We start from the raw sequence: 17,439 nt of genomic DNA, 5'->3' as shown, positions 1-17,439 counted from the left end.
AGTCATTAACCTTATACCTACCATCCACCAACCTTGTTCATCAGCAACAAACTTAACAAATATATATTACAAGTAGTATTAGCCAATCAGATGCAGAAGAGGGGGCTTCACAGAATGAGAGTGGTGTCAAAAAAATCGATCAAACTACCAAAAACAATAGGCGGCGCAACTGCCAACGGAGGTTACAAAAAAAGAAAAGTGAATATAGCAAACTGTAAATAAACAAATTCTCGTTCTCAATAATCTGATCTTTAATACGGCCAATAGGTACCCAATTAGGGTAATGAGACCGTACCAATGTTATGAATCGATCCTCTTCAAGACGAGTCACGATTAAATATCTGTTAAACAGCAAAGAATGACAATAACAGAGAAGCATCATTATAAATAACAAGCTAGGCCTATAATAGATTATTAAAGCTACTTAACCGACCAGTTTAATCTACATTGTTGCAGAAAGTAAATATTGTTATTGAACAGCAATTGATATTGCACAAGAGAATCATCAGTTTCTGCTGAAGCATGTTGATTGTTAAGTGTGACAGCAGCAGGAAGAAGGAGCTCCGGTGTCTCTCTTTAGAACAATAGGTGCATAGTTGCGCTTTTTGTAGTTTCATTGGCAGATCTACGTCAGTGACATCCGCCATCGCTTCATAATTACGTAGTTTAGTGAAAGTGAGGTTGGATTCTCTAACTCCTCATTCTCCTTCACATCTTTCCTTGATTCCATGACGTTTTCCAGCGAGGTCAAGGAAAAGTTGTTAGGAGGTAATTTTTCGACCGCAGCATCTTCTGTTTTAAATGCGCGTGTGCGGTGGCGGCGTAAAGGGACGGAGCTCGCGCGCATTCTACGTACGTCTCCTACGTAGCAGCGGAGCAGCTGAGAGATACTGAAAACAGTAGAGAAAAAACGTTTTCTTTCTGTTAGCTTGCTAACGACAAACAAGCCGAGCTTTTAGCCTGTCGGGGAGGACAAACATTGACGGTCTCTATTCATTACATTAATGTCCTACAGCTGCTCGGTGACCTGCGATACTCCGCACACAGTGACAGGTGAGACACATCGGTTGTGGATAGTTTCTGTCCTCTAAAACAGTTCCGGCCCGTTTTATACATTAGCCGTGGTGACGCTTTTATCTGTGACGCTGAAATGTCATAACAAACACGTTCGGAGGCTGTGTGTTTGTCGGTTCTCGCCCTTCCGTGTGCAGTTGCGTCTGTGAAAACGTACACATACCATTGCGCATGCGCGAAGAATTGGACCCTTGATTCATAATAGTGTAGGCTACTGTCCCTTATTCTTGCTTGCGCAGTGACGTTGTTATATAATGCAATTTCTACAAACTAGTTGCTAAATTAAATCTTATTTTCAAACAGAATCCTGAATGTCTTGAGAGCTGTGGTAAATATTTACAGTAGTTGCATGTGAATGACTTTCATTATCCGTTTGTAATCTTCTTACTTTCCCCTCCAGATGAAAGTAGCAATGCCTGAGAAACATGGCTCACAAAGCAGATAATGAAGGGACGGGGAGGTGAGCAGCACACACACACAAACATGACCGTTCCAAGAATGCTTATTAAGCCAAAGGGGAAATAGCTCCATGTAGAATGCAGCAGTGCTTTTTTTATCTATTTATTTTGACATTGTACTTTCAGCTCCCACCACACTGAATTGTACGCCAGCATCCCTCGAACATGTCTGCCCATCGTGTACCACCCAGACTACAACATGACCTTCATGGGCCTTGAGAAGCTCCATCCGTTTGATGCAGGGAAGTGGGGGAAAGTCATTCACTTTTTGAAAGGTAAGAAAACAAGAGACAGAGCGGCAGATAGCGGGAACGTCCCCCCCCAGGCTGATGCATACATATGGGAATCTCTCGGAGTGAATCATAAGAGGTAGAGAACAAAGCAGAGAGAGAGTGGAGAGGTGAGATGTAGTTGCTAGAGAAGGGGAAAGGCAGAGCAATCGAGTGCAGATAATTAGAGCAAGCTCCCTGTGGGAGAGTGTGTCCGTCTCCAGTATAGATAGATGAGGCCCAGCACAGGGTTCAGGATTCAGGGCCGAGGGGAAAACAGTCGCCGGGGTAACCGGTACGACTTCATAAAAACGGTACCCTCAATTTGCACTGTAGATTGACTTTGCTACAGGAAGTGCTTGAAAGGAGAGAAAGATGTTAGCAGATGAGACCAGACAAGGTTAGAAAATCACAGCAAGAAACTTTAATGAGCAGACTGTGTTACATTCAAAGGCAGGGAGTGGATTTTCTTTCTTTACATGTGTAGCATGTAACAACAACAGCTCTGTGTTCCGGTGGAAAGTCCAAGAATACACCAAATAGTTCCACAATGCAGCAACTAAAGTTAGTAAATAATAAGCTAAATATAGCAAAAATGTACTATTTTGTGACGCTAAAAACGTAAAAAAGGAAACCATACCCTTTGTAGCATTATAATAATGTTAACAATTATGTTGCTGTGGAGTATGTGCAGTGTATGCTGAGCGTAGACTGCTCTATCTGCATCTTGTAAAACTCAACGTTACTGCAGTGAGTTGTCAGTGTAGTTAAGTTATTGCACCATGTTCATCACTTTGATCCGACTGGTTTGTATTTTAATCGACAGAAAAGGTCAAAAGTAAAATGCTCTGAATTAATGTTTGCAGTGAGGTTGTGACAGAGTGTGGTGTTATTAAACCTGTTGTCATTCATTTAGACGTAAAGATTTATATCAAATGATTTCAATTTGTTATTACACAAATATGTAAATAGTGTATATGTAATTATATTGATCTGTCACCCAGCCCTATTGCTAGGACTAATGTATAGTCAGTGCTGGGTCTGCTTTCATATATGGTTGTTGCTCGACTAATAAAACAAATCCGACGCGTTTGATATATTGGCCCATTTATGTTTTTTTTAAATGTATTTTTTAAGGATTCCTGAATGTCTTGGCAGGACAGTTCAGTTCTACGTTTCAGTGCGCCCTGGTGGAGAGAGTATGTAATGGAAATAAGATTGTCATTGTGATGTACAGCTTATATATTAGAAAGAAAAAACCTGTGACAAAATATACAGACATCAACACGAGACGTGTGAAACCAACGTTATGATTTGAATGTGGATCCGATTTCTGTTTGTGGGAGTGTTGTACATGTAAGTGTGTCCTGTATGGGCGACTGTGGCTCAGTGGTAGAGCAGGGTCCTCCTTCAATTAGTGGATCGACGGTTCGATCCCCAGCTAAGCTAGTCCATGCCGATGTGTCCTTGGGCAAGACACCTAACCCCAAACCCCGTAGCTGTGTCTACAGTGTGTGAACGTTAGATAGTCCTGATCAGCAGGTGGCACCTTACGTACAGTTAGTGTAAGTACAGTCCATCTGCCATCTGTCATATATGTATATATGAAAAAGTGTGACCAGAGGGATGTGCGAGGAGGAGAGAGAAATAAATAAATGATAATGTTGGTGAGTAAGTTCAATAACTACTTCAATAAATAATACAGAAAAATATAAAAGCAATTATAGTGAAGAAAATAAGTAAATGACTGACAAATTACCTTAAACATATCCTTGGCTGCAAGTTTTAATAAAGATTTATTGCTCCGATCAGATCTTCTAGATTATTTTATGAATGTGCAAATACCAGATCCCAGTGTGAACTGGTCCCGTTCATTCATTCATTCATTCATAAGTTGATGTTTAGTGGAAGCCAGCGAATTCTTGAGCAGATGACAACAAGAGAGACACATTTTTAATGATGGTGCTTTGTGGCGCTTTGTGTTACCGAGTTGTGTGTTTATGTGGAATAAGAGTCACGAGTGGTGGGAACGTGACGCCAATGTCTTCGCAGCGTAGAATTGTAACGAAAGTCGAGCTAGAGTGACGTAAAAGCGGCATTCATTCTAAAATGACTTCAGAGGTCGCATTGAGAACAATCGGACCTATTTCGCAAATCGAAAAGTCTAAAAAAAGATCAGATTCCATGTGATTTGTGCTGTTCACACTGTAATGGTAAAAACTCTGTCACATATGTGCAAAAAACAGTTGTACTTTGCATTACTTTTTGCCTGCAGTGTGAACGTAGCCTTTGTCTGTGTGCGGTGTGCATGTTCTCCCCGGGTTGCCGTGGGTTTTCTCCGGGTCCCTCGGCTTCCTCCCACATTAGCCTTGTGAAAATAGTTTTGCGCAAAAGTTGTAAAAAAAACTCCTGCTCGATCTATGTGACTCCTAATCAAACGATGCCTTTTTGTCTCAGAGGAGCAGCTGGTCACCGATGGGAACATGGTGGAAGCGCGTGAAGCGACTGAAGAGGATCTGCTGGTGGTTCACACCAAACGCTACCTCAACAGATTAAAGGTTTGTTTCCCCTCAACACTGCCAACCTTCAGTGCACCTCTCATTACGACAGCATGGCGTGTTCACTACAGCTCATCTCCTCCTGTATTGCATGCATCGCTCAGTACAACTGAAGAGCTTCATTAGTTATTACGATGACATGTTGCTGTATGTTCCCATGTAATACTGGCATCAATGTGATTCAAAGAGTTTGTTGTCTGGGATTTTCTCTATTTTACTTTTTTTCCTCTCACGTTGCAACAGAGCAGAGAGTTCTCATTGAAATGCACTGGACTCTCCCAAAAGGGAGTTGGTCCTCATTCAAATCAATCATGTCGAGCATATTCAGACCAGTACCTCTCTGGGTCAACAAGAACCGTCCCACTTTTAAAGGAACAGTGTGTAGCATTTAGGGCCATCTATTGGTAGAAATGAAATATAATACTACTTAGTATGTTTTCTTAAGCATGTAATCACCATTCACCATCCAGTCAGTGTTGTAAAGGAGAGGGAAAGGTATCTTGGTACATCTTGGAGGGCTCAAGAGAGGGACCTGTTGTGTACTGTGTTGTGAATTAGCATTCCTCTGTGCTATCCTGTTTTCATGTGAGAGTCGCGGCTCAAGACTAAGCCCACCGGCAGCATTGTCGTGCATTCCTTTAGTCAGCTCGGGTACACCTTTTATATCCAAACCCTGGTGGGCTCACATTGAAACCCTCTGTTGGGCTTTCTGTGCTTTTCCGTCAACGAGGTCCATGTGTGGTTTTTTGTTTCCCTGACAATGGATAGAGTCATAGCACAGATAGAAGGTCTATGTATATACTGTGTTTATTGTGTTCTCTTTCAGTGGTCTCTGAAGGTGGCAACGATCACAGAAATCCCACCTCTGATGTTTCTGCCTAATTTCCTGGTGCAGCGGAAAGTGTTGAGGCCTTTGCGGACACAGACTGGAGGAACAATAATGGTAGGTTTCTGAGAGCCCCATTCTCTTCATGTCTGTAGCTTGTAATATTAACATGTTTTAACCCTTCTTCCCTTTTAATTGCCCTCATTTGTCATAAGAACACATGTTCTGTAGTGTACCGCTATCAAATACAGGCGTGATCCAGTAGAGTCTCTGTTACCTCCGTCACAAAATACAAGCTTCTGCAGGTGCATCACAGATCACATATTATGCAGCTTCCTGCACACAAACAGCATCATAAAATGAGATCATTTCCAATTAAATACAGATTTTGTAGGCATTTCTACAGCTTTTAATTTCTTAACACATTTTATGCAATCTTGCCAAAAACCAAATAAAGCTGTGTACCCGCTTCACAGCAGCTGAGTTGCAGATTACAGCAGTGTGTGTACTGATTACGTTAGCTGTTAGCCAAACACACCTTCCAAAACCAAGAAAGTGAGCCATCTTACAACCAGTGATGTACGCAACCAACGCGTTCTAAAGCTTCTTAAAAACACTTCATTCTAATTCAAAAACTAAAGGCAACGTATGCAAGCAATCGCCTAGAAGTCGTTGTATGATACACTTCATACAAACTAGCCAAATCAAACTCGCCAAGCTGTCTACCCGCGTAGCAGCGGCTGAGTTGCAGAGAGTGTGTACGGTAGCTCTGTTAGCTGTTAGCATTGAGGCCGAATCCACAAATCCACATCAGTCCAGCACATGGTTCACTCTGCTGGTGTTGTGTTGAGCTCCATAGGCAGGTTGCCATCAAACACTGCTTTATCTCTCATGAAAAACCCATCTTAGATGGGCACAATTTTTTTTAAATTGCTTGTCTCTAGAGAGGACATTTAGTCCTAGATACGGTGCAGGAGACATTCACCTTGTTCAGTCAACCGTGAGAAACTCTACATCACCTTCAAGCTTTGTATGTGATGATGAAGCTTTAGCAACAAGGTTTGATGTCAAAACAGTTCCATAGACTTTAATTTGAGGTTTCATGCAAATGTTGTAAAGTTAAGGGGAATAAAAAGTAGTTGTTTTGTCCTTGCTGATAGAGGATAGCCTGAGGGGGGGACACAAAGTGTGTGTGTGTGTGTGTGTGTGTGTGTGTGTGTGTGTGTGTGTATGTGTGTGTATGTGTATGTGTATGTGTATGTGTGTGTGTGTGTGTGTGTGAGGTGAACACCTGCGAAGAGGGGGAAGCCTGTTGAGGGAGGCTCAATGACTTCCATGGAAAAACTGTAAATTGTTCCTTTTGTTGGAGCTCCACAACCACATATAGTGACTAGAAATGAACAAGTAGGACCAGGACCTTCCAAGATGGCTTGGAAGGTCCTTAAAGCAAATCAGAATGATGGGTGATTGTGAGGCAGTTTGCTTGACAACAGTCACATCAAGGTTTTTTTTTGACAAATGTGGCAACTATAAGAGATCTCGTAGAGTGTTTTCCAGTGACAAAAAAGCAACCATATTCATCTTGCAGTGATGACACAACATGCACTTGGAGAGGTCATCCGGTCATGAACCTGTCGTTATGTCAGAAAAGAAGAAGGGGAAGTCCAGTGCTGTCTGCTTTGCAGTGGTCTAAAAATGTGAGGTGTCATGACTGAGTAAAGAGAGATTGTTAAAGGGAGAACAGGTGCGGGCCAAGGACATAGCCCTGAAGTACGCCAGGGGAGACAGTACATCAAATAGTGGATTTTATCCGTTATTGTGCCAACATTTTAACAGAGTAGCTTGTGTTTATCGCCTATAGTAAACAGGAAGTGATTGTGTTGTCTTGATTTGATCAGAGCCTCTCATCCATGTAATATCTCAAATGAAGTGGATGGGTCGAATATTTGTTGAGGGTTAGTTTCTGAGTTTTCTCTCACTAAAACTCTTGATTAATCTTGTGCTCTTTGTGCAGTTTACTTTGTTTCCAGCGGAGCATGAGGAGAAACTAAGCCATCTCTGCAAATGTTGTTATGCAAAAAGGAAGAATGAGGAATAAGGAAAATAGGCGGGAAGCTAATGTGACAAAAGTACGGCTACAGACTTGAACGTGCCTTAGCTCATCTGTATTATGCAAATATGGCACATTGTATGTTGTTCTGTGCATACATTCGATGTATTTCAAATGATATCCAAAGGTCTTTTCAGATAAGCCCCGGTGGTTCCTTAACAGGAGCCAGGGGAGCAAATGAGCCTTCCTCATGCTGAGCCGTGCACATTAGGATTGGGGTTGATCAACCTGTGGAACAAACCCTGCCCGCCTCTCTTTTCTGCTGCTCGAGATGTCCTTCAGGAAAAATTACCATACACTGTTGTTCTACACGTAATTGTGTGCACCTACCCTTACATTAATGTAAATTGAGCTACCTTTTGCTAACATTTTCCCCAAATCTGTTCAGTAAAATAACTTTAAATTGTACATGTTCATTGGGGGTGAGCCAGAATGGTCGACGATTCAATCTAACTTGCTGAGTTAACTGCCAATATTAGACCATAGACTGTATATAAGAAGTGGACGTAGTCACCGTGACGTCACCTATTAGTCTTGTTTTTTTGGAACCTTAAGTAACGCGAGCGGGTGGAACAGAACGCTGCATTTTTAGGCATCCAAAATGTTACAATCACATTGTGAAAGGGTTAAAGTTCTAAGGGGAAAATGTGGACAACTCCAAGACCGGACAATGCCGTGGCCTGTCAATCACTGTGTAGCCCCGCCCTAAAGCATACCCTGCTTTATGGTCTACTTGACTCTAAATGGACCATCATGTACTAAATGAACATCATGCTGTATTGAAGAAGACTTAAAACTAGAGATTGAGACCATAAACTCATGATTACAATGTTTACTGAGTAATAAATCAAGAGAGAAGTAGAGTCATTTTCTCATAAACTTGGCCGGTAGAGAGAATGCAAGTTTCACCAGCATCTTGTCCTTAGGAAGGCTAAATAACAACATTAGGCTACTGTTACCAGAGCACTCGCATAAGAACATGGCACTGGCAGAGCGATGAATATTATTTGACTTTATGATCGACTAATTGATCATGAAATCAGATGAAGGGCCCTTGAAACTGTCGCTTCCCTGTATGCAATCAATTTTCAAATTTCAACCTCAGAAGAAGAATTAATGAGTTTGAAAATGAGGACATTTTCATTGTGTTACATATTATCAGTGTTTTCATGACGCGATGTTATCAGTTGTAAATTTGTGTTGTGAAATTGCGTGAATCTCACGGTCGATGCGTACGAGTATTTTTTACGTGCACCACGGCGCGTATGCATGTGGTATTTCAAGCCCTGCGATAGGAGTCACAGCCTTTGTGTTATTGAGAAGTGAGCTTTAGCCAACTCACCATAGTAACAAGTGATTTAGCGGCCGTAGGGCAGAGATGGAACAAACTGACTGTGATTGACTAATTTGACTGCTAAACTCTGTTTAAAATCCATCATGTAGGCCATTTGGTCCTCTCCCATCAGGACACATCAAACGGCAGCTTTAATGTTACTCATGATATTAACGATGCCTTCCAATCAGAAAACTGATAACTGGGATACGAGCACTCGTACGTCTCCGGTTCTCTGTATGCAGATTTAGAATCTCTGTATACCTTCATGGTTGGAGGGCAGAAAAACAGACGCTGTGGTAAACACAAACAGAATTAGAAGTCTTCTATCGGGATCGGTGCCCTGCACTGAAAAGCAGCATTTTCAATGCATCACCTTGAGACATGCTTATAATTTCATAAAGAGAGAGGTTTTTTTTTGTTGGCCTTCAGTAAACACGATTTATTTCTCGTGAGCGCAAAAGCCACTTAATGATTGTCGCTGCATTTTGTGGTTAATTTGGAAAAGGTCATTTTCTTTGATAAATTGATATTCTGTTTCAGTCAGAAAGAGTCATCTTTATCCATCTGTCTATGTTGATTTTGAGAATTTAACTGAAATATTTCGTGTTCCACAGGCAGCAAAACTGGCTGTCGATCGAGGATGGGCTATAAATGTCGGTAAGTGAGTTTCTGTACAGATACGCTTAATATATAAACTGGACCGATACACGTCCAATGTTCCTGTCAGAGTACATTTGCATCCTACAACTTTTTTGCCAAATATCTTTGTGATGGAATGTAATTGCTGCCATTTTAAAAGTCTGACGCAAGGCTGCAACCTTTTTCATCCAGATCCCACTACATCACTGAACGTCTTTTTAGAGTTTGAGAACGGTTCCAACACATTTCCCCTGCCATCAGAGGCCGGGTTGATCAAGTATCATCCTTTTATTATTTGTGCTAAGCAGGGGAACAAAAGGAAAAGCTGCATCAGACTTGTACTTTGCACCTCCTCCTTACTCAGCTTCTTTGCACCTTCTGTTGATGAATGGGGGGGGGGATTGTTCTGCACCAATAAACTATGAAGATATATAAAGGCTATTCAAATGTGTCTGACATCTGCATATTGTGTGCCTCAACACTACGAGGACGTGGAGGTTGAGGCTGTTCATGGAGGCCAGCCAATGAATGGTAATCATACTTCACCCGTCACCTTCCTGGCCTTCATTAATATTCTTCTCTTTTCTCCGGTTTAATGAACACGAGCACAGCAGGGCAGAGGGGAGTATAACTTTTAACCTGAATGAATGGTTATCATCCCAATTTTAAAAAAGTCTCTTCAGTCTCTTTTTTTCTCATCCCTGCTCTGAACATTGCCGCTCTTCAAGCATTTTAGTCGCGTTTGAGGGGTCACGTTCTGGTGTGAATACACCCATTGTGGTACCACAGGGGAACAGCGCCAATTTTCATGAGCCGCAATATACTCAATAACAGCCCCGGGACCAATTACGGTCGTTTTGGAATAGTAGACTCCTTTAGATGTGCAGTGACCTGCTCGGCTCGTCTAATGCCCCTGACATTGAGCCGGTGGATTTCCTGTTTCCCAGGAGGAGGCTTCCACCACTGCTCCAGCGACAGCGGAGGGGGCTTTTGCGCCTACGCCGACATCACTCTGGCCATCAAGGTAAGGCTGAAGCCCGACCGGGCATGGTGTTTGTTCATTGGAAACATTCATTCAAACACCGGCTAGTGGCTAAGCGTTTGATTAGAGGTCTTATTTGATTAAAGCGAGACCACGTTACTGTTGAAAGAAGAAATAACAGTCTTCCTCTTACGAATGAAAAAGATACATTTAATAGAGTTCTGCTGCTACAGCCTTACTTGGTCTGGTATGACCCGTAGCTTATGGTGGGTAATGGTAGCTAACGTTAGCAAACTTAAAGGATAGCTTCACATTATACTAATCGGCATCTGAGGCGCCTGGGGCGGCTTTTTGTAATTTATTTCCCCACTGTACGCGCCTCACATTTTTCACAGGAGCGACCGGAACACCTCGAGTTACACTCGGAGTGGGAAAGTGCCCGACGTCATTAGCGTTTTTTGTTCTCAAGGTGGTAACTCTGGCTGGACACCCGGAGCAACATGACTTTATCAACCGTAATTAACATGATCTGAACAGCAGACAGCCAGGAGGTAAATTCATTCATTCATTAAAACCGAGCCGTTAACTACTAGGAAACTTACGGTTCATGGTTTGTGTGAAACTAACGTTAAAACTCATTCAGTGATTGCCTAGCAACAATAACAATTAAAAGGCAGCAAACTGCAAAAAAACATCCAATGGGAGTATTAATAGTAATATTATATTAATAGTAACTGTACTGTTGTGTAAACCCTGTTCCAAGATGATGTCACATTCACTCCTGAATGTTGGTCACCGGGTGCATGCGGCAAAAAAGCTTACAGGTTTGCTTAACCTTCCATGATTTTGGGCCCATAAAGCATCGTCATTACAGACATGATTAACTAAGCGAAGTCCCCACACACATGAATGGCACAAACATAATTGACTGATACAAATGTGAGACTTAAAAGTGGTAATAGTCTATATTTTATGCACGGCAAAATACATCTAAGTAAGTAAAAGAAACAATACATTTTACAGCTGTATCCTTGATGATGGTATATAAATATTTTTGGGCCGGTGGGTGTGACATGATTGTGACTTTGGTCAAAATTGCCACACAGTCCAGCGCTGTTCCTGGTCTCACTTATCCTAGAATTGCCACAGTGGCTGCTGTTCAGCCAACGTTACACAATTTGGCTTTCTTCTTTTTGTATTAATGTTCAAAATCCTGCAGCTGATGGACATCATGCTTTGCACGTTCGAGTTAAAGCAGACAAAAAAGAAAGGAGTGTTTAAATGTACCTATTGAAGAGGTTCCGTTCAATAAAAGTCAGAGTAAGACCGCTAACCAAAGGCTTGATATGAGCTTAACCAGGTTATTGTGGACATTTCTGCACTTCTACTCAAATGTAATTAATATCTAAAGTGGGGTTTACTCTGGAATCCCTTTGAAAGAATCCAAACTGAGTGTGTCCTCTTCAGAGAGAAAGCAGACATTTTCCCGTCTGTCTTTCAGTTTCTGTTCGAGAGAGTGGAAGGCATCTCCAGGGCTACCATCATCGATCTGGATGCCCATCAGGTGAGCCGATACCATCGCCTCTCTCTCGCTGTGTCAACCAATGTGCATCGCTGCTTAGGAGCTGACATTGATGACCAAATACCCCCACTCCCACCCCTTGTTACCACAATGCCAATCAATGAAGCTCCCCCGTGTGCCAAATTGGCCCTTACTGTCATATTCAGTGGAATGTATCTGAAAAGATCTCCACTGGCAAACCGCTGAGTGCAGGCCAGGTTTGGGTAATATTGGACTATCACTGGGATATCTGCAGTAATGGCAGCTACTTGTAAGTTTGGGCTTGTTTACACTGTGATGTGTTTTTGAAAAAGGGGCTGCAGTAGGGCTGCACGATTATGGCCAAAATCATAATCACGATTATTTATCGCGATTATTCATTTATTTTAGGGACATCTTTTTATTGCACTTTCACATTTAAATGAACAAGAACACTGCTTCCACTTCCATTGTTGTGCTACATTCTGGCTAATGTACAAATCTTTGCATCAGACTGGTCCTTATCACAGTGCATCTCGTAGAAGGAAAATATAAATAAAATAGTATCAACACTTTTTACCCAAAATTAAATCAGCAGAGCACTGCTTTCACTTCCATGTTGTGCTACATTCCAGCTAATGTACACGTCTTTGCATCAAAATAAAACTTATACGGTTCTTATTCACCTGAAGCAAAATATAAATGACCGTCTGCTCTCTGTTCTGTTGTCTGTCTCTCTTCTACTAATACCGGAGTCGACTGCAGACAGAACTTTTTTTGAGGCTGCCGCTGCAGGGTGCGCGCATGACACCTCCCATCTCGTTTGCCCCCTGGTGGTCGGCTGACTGTTAGTTGAGGACGCGCTTGATTTGATATGTAGCTGACCACGCATTTTAAACGTCAATATCGCTGACGATCATGCTCATTTAATTGTGGCAGCCAAAATCGTGATCGCGATTAAAATTTGATTAATTGTGCAGCCCTAGGCTGCAGTACCACTTTTGCTATTTAATTCATTGTTCGATATGTCCTGTAGATCCATCACATTTGATCATCATTCGGTATGCAGGGATTTATAGTTGGACACAGTCCTATTGACCAATGTGACTGTCTCCCATTGACTTTAATTAAGAAAAGATGTGTTTATAAATTCCCTGTTCAGAAATCTGAGCTGTTTGAGATTCTTTCTGAACTATAAATACAAAAAAAAAGCATATCACCCATTATGCTACCGGTTGAGGATCTTAAAATGTCATCTTTGTCCATTCCTTGGCTTGAATTAAGTAATTTGGGCCATGCTGTATTGACTGGGGAAACTGTACTCTATGACTTTCTCAACAACTCAGATGATTTACTTAGAGCTATGCTGAGGGTTGTAACTTCTGTTTCAGTTACAGTTGTCTGTTCATTTGAGAATCAATTCTCAGGTATTGCCATTCAAGCCAATCATTTGTATTTTTTTCGTGGCCTGGACTAAAGATGAAACGTAAATTCCGTCCAACGGCAACTGTACATTATAAATGGGTTGCATTAGCAGAAGGCCTGTGGTACTGCAGCACAGCTAAACTGGGATAAGCTTCATAACCGGGATACTCATGTCCATTGATGAAGTCTCAAGTTTCCCGAGGTCAATGTCTGTATTCCAGGTATACAGCTCTATTCCTTTGGGGCTATGACTCATTGGTAATGATGCACCTTTACCTATTGACACAAGCAGGGCATCAATACAGATGCGGAGTAAATAATTCATGAAGAGCAAATCTGCATAGAGATGGGCTTGAAGTGCCCCTCTCAGCAGATAATTGTGAACGAGAGAAATATTGGGGATATGCAGTAAAATCCTAATTACGGCCCCGAAACATAACACTTAAAGTTCTCTTGCCCTCATGTGAATTAAGATTAAGGCCGAGACAGCTGTGTTGCTTTTTTACCCAGTCAGCAACAAAACAATAATGATCCATTTTTTGGTTCAATTTATGACAAGCTAGGCTGGATCCCTGCTGTGAAGGCATATCTCTCTCTGTCTGTCTGTTGTGAGCAGTGTATACAGTGAGAGTGGGATAAGGCACCCAGAGGATGATTTTATGAGTCAAATACATTTTTACATCCACCGTGACAAAAAATGTTACTCTTCACCTAAATATAGGCAAACAGTGATAGTTGACCTTTCCATCGACACTGGGGGAACAACACGCATACCAATACTACTAACTGTTTGTGTATGGACTCACTTCTGTGGCACATTCTAGGGTGGTAGAAAAGTGTCTCTAAAATTCTGTCCAGTTGCTGTATGGCTGAATAATCAGTGGAGAATCATAACAATAATGGCTTACTGAAATGTTTGAAGTTTTACAGAAAATAGTGTAGCACTGCATCGGTGGTGGCGTGTAGCTTTAGGCACAGAGAGCCAATGAAATATGATATTGAATGGTTCATAGATAGGTCCATGAGTTTGAAGTCTTATCAGACACCAAAATAACCAGGTGAAATCCTTCATCCTCCATCTCAATTATCACAAGGTAAACTCAGTTACTTTACTCATGTGTCAGAGTAATATTGAAGGAATGTGTCCCCGTACATACTTGAATGCAAAGCAGCTCATTACCAGGGGATGTTGCGTTGTGTTGTGGTGAAAGTTAAGTTAAGTTCACCCTTTTCACCTCAGCAGGTGTTCTCTGAGTCTGAACCCCGGTTGTGGTCCCATTGAAAGAAATGGGGTTGTTTTTTCAAACCGTGCAAATTTATGTCTGGACTTGGAGGGATAACGCTCTCCTCCACTATCATGAAAACACCAAATGAGGGAATATCTTTTTTTGGAGACCTGGAGAATCCATGCTAAAAAGCACTGAAGCTGTTTTTTGGAGGCTTGCAGTGAAACAACACCTTACTTGCACTCACACCTTACCTTAGAGAACTTCGCTTTTTCTGTCAATATAGCATGCAGTGAGAAATTAAGCTTAAATTGACTACATTTACCACCAGCACTGATTGGACGTTGACATAAAAGGTGCTAAATTTCCTTTTTAAAGAAAGTCATTCAGTGTATTCTACTCACTGTCTTGGATGACAGGGCTGGGGAAAAAATCATGATCAAACATCATTTTTATTCTATTTCACTGGCATTAATGCCATCATGAGAATACAACATTTTACTGTGTGATCGAATGTCAGCTGGTTGAAGAGTTACCATGATACCAAAACAACACAGGCGAGGAAATAGCCTCAGTGCGCCTTGAGAGAACACCAGTTTGCCAACACGGAAATAGAGCCCTCTGTCAAGGATATAAATAAGGAGGAGGAGAGGATACCCCAACATTATCGGATGAACCAGTGAAGTGGTTTGACGACTGGAACTGGCAGAGATTGACTGACTGAATGTAAAGGGTGAACAAAAGCAGGCTACCGGGGAAATGCAAAACCTGGGTATACCAACAGGTTTTTTTGCCAAGAGTCTCGCATGACAACAGTGGAGGCAATGGAGAGGAACATCAGTGGGTACCTGAGAAGATGGGCAATGGGTCCCAAAAAGCTTCAATGGCATTGACATATAGCTCAGGAACCAAGCTCCAACTCCTGATTGGGGGGGTCAGTCGAGGAATTTAAGGTAACCAAAGCAAGACAAGTGCTACTACATGGATGTCAAGGTCAACACTGCTGGAATAGAGGTCTGCACGGGATGGAAATGTTCAGCCAAGACAGCAGTTTGAGAGTCCAGGTTGCACCACAAGGACATTGTGGTGGCTGTAACGACTGGACAATTGGAAGTCGGATGCATTCAGCAGCCAAGCTGAGGAACAGGCCAAACCAAGGGAGAGGAGGGAGTTGATGCAGTCAGAAATCCAACACATGGTCGAGGAGGGAAACTGGTGAAGGCAGTTAGAATGAGGCAGCGAGGGAAATGGACACAGTGGGAAAGAAAGTAAGATCACTTCACTAGTGATGACTAGCAGAACAAGATTCCTTCTTCACAGCATCTATGACGTCTTTCCAAGACCCACAAATCTTCTCACCTGGGGGCAGAAGGAGGAACGGGGCTGCAAGCAATGTGGAAACCTGGAGCATACTTTATTCTGTTTTCTTGCAGGACGGCACTGACAAATGGGAGGTACCACTGTAACCATAGCACGGTTCTAACAACGCTGGTGTAATTTCTGTAATACGGTGCACAGAAATGCAAGAAGATCCAACAAAGAAAGAAGCTCATTAACTTTGTCAGGACTGGGGAGAAAGCCTCCCACTCATGTACAGGCTTGCTGGGAACGGCTAAAGACTGCACAGTAAGAGCTGACCTCACGCATGTCTCGCCCAGAATATTGTCCGTACAACTCTGAGGCCAGACCTGCTAGTATGATCCAGAGCGACAAGGATCATCTTTATGCTGGAGCTTATGGTCCCGTACGGACCAACCTCTGGTGGATGGGTTCACCAGGTTTCCCGGACAATCCCTGTGCAGGGAGCTGAAGATACTCTGCATTAGAGGAGAGCAGAAGAAGAACATCTGTAAAAACGTGGGACACAAGGCAGAGAAGGCTAAGTAGAGGGGGCCAGAGGACAAGCCACCTGGCTCAGGTCAGGCCTGAACAATCCAGTCTTGTGCACCCTTTAGATGTTGTTGGAGCAGACTTAATCGTACTTAAGCATACATGAACACTTCTGGCTGTTGAAATCCAGTCTAACAAATAAAAAAGCTACAGTTTGAAAAGTGATCCTAAAATTAAAAACAGCAGCTATGAATGTTTTTTTTTTTTCCACTCATCTGTTAGCATATATGTCTCTGTGTAAGAGAAGTAGTTGTGGTAATACATTGACATAAATGTTCTATACGTGAAGAATCTAGAAGAAACTGTAGCTGTTGATCATCACTCGTTGGTCAACTGGTAATGGATGTTTAGCACAAACAACATCCTTTCTGTTGTTCTTGGATGAAAAAGAAAATGGTCCATGTTTTTGGTATGCTCCAGTCCTCCTGCCCTTTTTATTTTCTCTTGTTAAGTAGTGATGGATGGTTCTAACATTTAATAGCCTACGTATGTTAGAACTTGGTAAAGGAATGAGGGAAAGGCCTGTTTGAAGCCAGCATTGAAGGCTTTTGGCTGACACTAACAAATGGCAGTGAAACAGCAATCTTTCATTGTACAATATGTGAGGAAGAGGATACGACTAATAAGACTTCATGCAGCAGGAGCTCAGGCAGCATATGAGCTGATTTATAGTCTCAGGCTGTCTTTTAGAAGTGGAGCAGAGCAGAGCGTGTTGATTTAGTCATTGTCTCAAGTAAGCCGGTACGAGCCGTCAGTGCAATATGAATTTGTTGGTTCATCCATGCAGTACACTAAAACCAAACACAATACCCACAGTGGTCTATACCCGTTATATGGACTAGAGACATACTGGTGTCTTGGTTTTACTATGTACTTGGGTTAAGCAGTCCAATGGCAACAATTCAGAATCCAATCCAAAGCAAGGGAGAAAATATGGCAATCCCTGATGTTTACTTCAGGTAAATACTGCTGTTTATATCTCTCTGCCACATAAAGTTAGCTTAGTATTTATGCATTCAATCTGTAAACATACACTTTATTTGTTAGGAATGACCTGCAGAGCCCAGTGAAGACAGGGCTCCATACCATATCCAAATAATAGTTCA

The 17,439-nt window shown here is 42.1% G+C and overlaps 1 protein-coding gene across 6 annotated transcripts in view; it reads left to right on the top strand.

Moving 5' to 3' along the window:
* The first annotated feature begins 830 nt into the window (after window positions 1-830).
* Window positions 831-17,439, top strand: part of hdac11 (histone deacetylase 11) — a 52,607-nt gene continuing 35,998 nt past the window's right edge. For 4 of the 6 annotated variants that reach the window (XM_031875372.1, XM_031875374.1, XM_031875373.1 and 1 more), the window contains exons 1-8: window positions 831-1,053; window positions 1,475-1,534; window positions 1,659-1,807; window positions 4,259-4,359; window positions 5,186-5,302; window positions 9,246-9,288; window positions 10,218-10,294; window positions 11,754-11,816. In XM_031875372.1, coding sequence (XP_031731232.1) covers window positions 1,500-1,534; window positions 1,659-1,807; window positions 4,259-4,359; window positions 5,186-5,302; window positions 9,246-9,288; window positions 10,218-10,294; window positions 11,754-11,816 — 585 coding nt within the window. In that variant the 5' untranslated portion in view covers window positions 831-1,053; window positions 1,475-1,499. The remainder of the gene's footprint in view (window positions 1,054-1,474; window positions 1,535-1,658; window positions 1,808-4,258; window positions 4,360-5,185; window positions 5,303-9,245; window positions 9,289-10,217; window positions 10,295-11,753; window positions 11,817-17,439) is intronic. The other 2 variants (XM_031875369.1, XM_031875370.1) reach the window with 1 other exon arrangement.

The sequence above is a fragment of the Anarrhichthys ocellatus genome, unplaced genomic scaffold (genome assembly GCF_004355925.1).
Source record: "Anarrhichthys ocellatus isolate YVR2014 unplaced genomic scaffold, GSC_Weel_1.0 scaffold90, whole genome shotgun sequence".
Classification (NCBI taxonomy): Eukaryota; Metazoa; Chordata; class Actinopteri; order Perciformes; family Anarhichadidae; genus Anarrhichthys; species Anarrhichthys ocellatus.
Note: the sequence above shows the minus strand (reverse complement) of the source record. Positions and strands in the feature narration are given on the sequence as shown.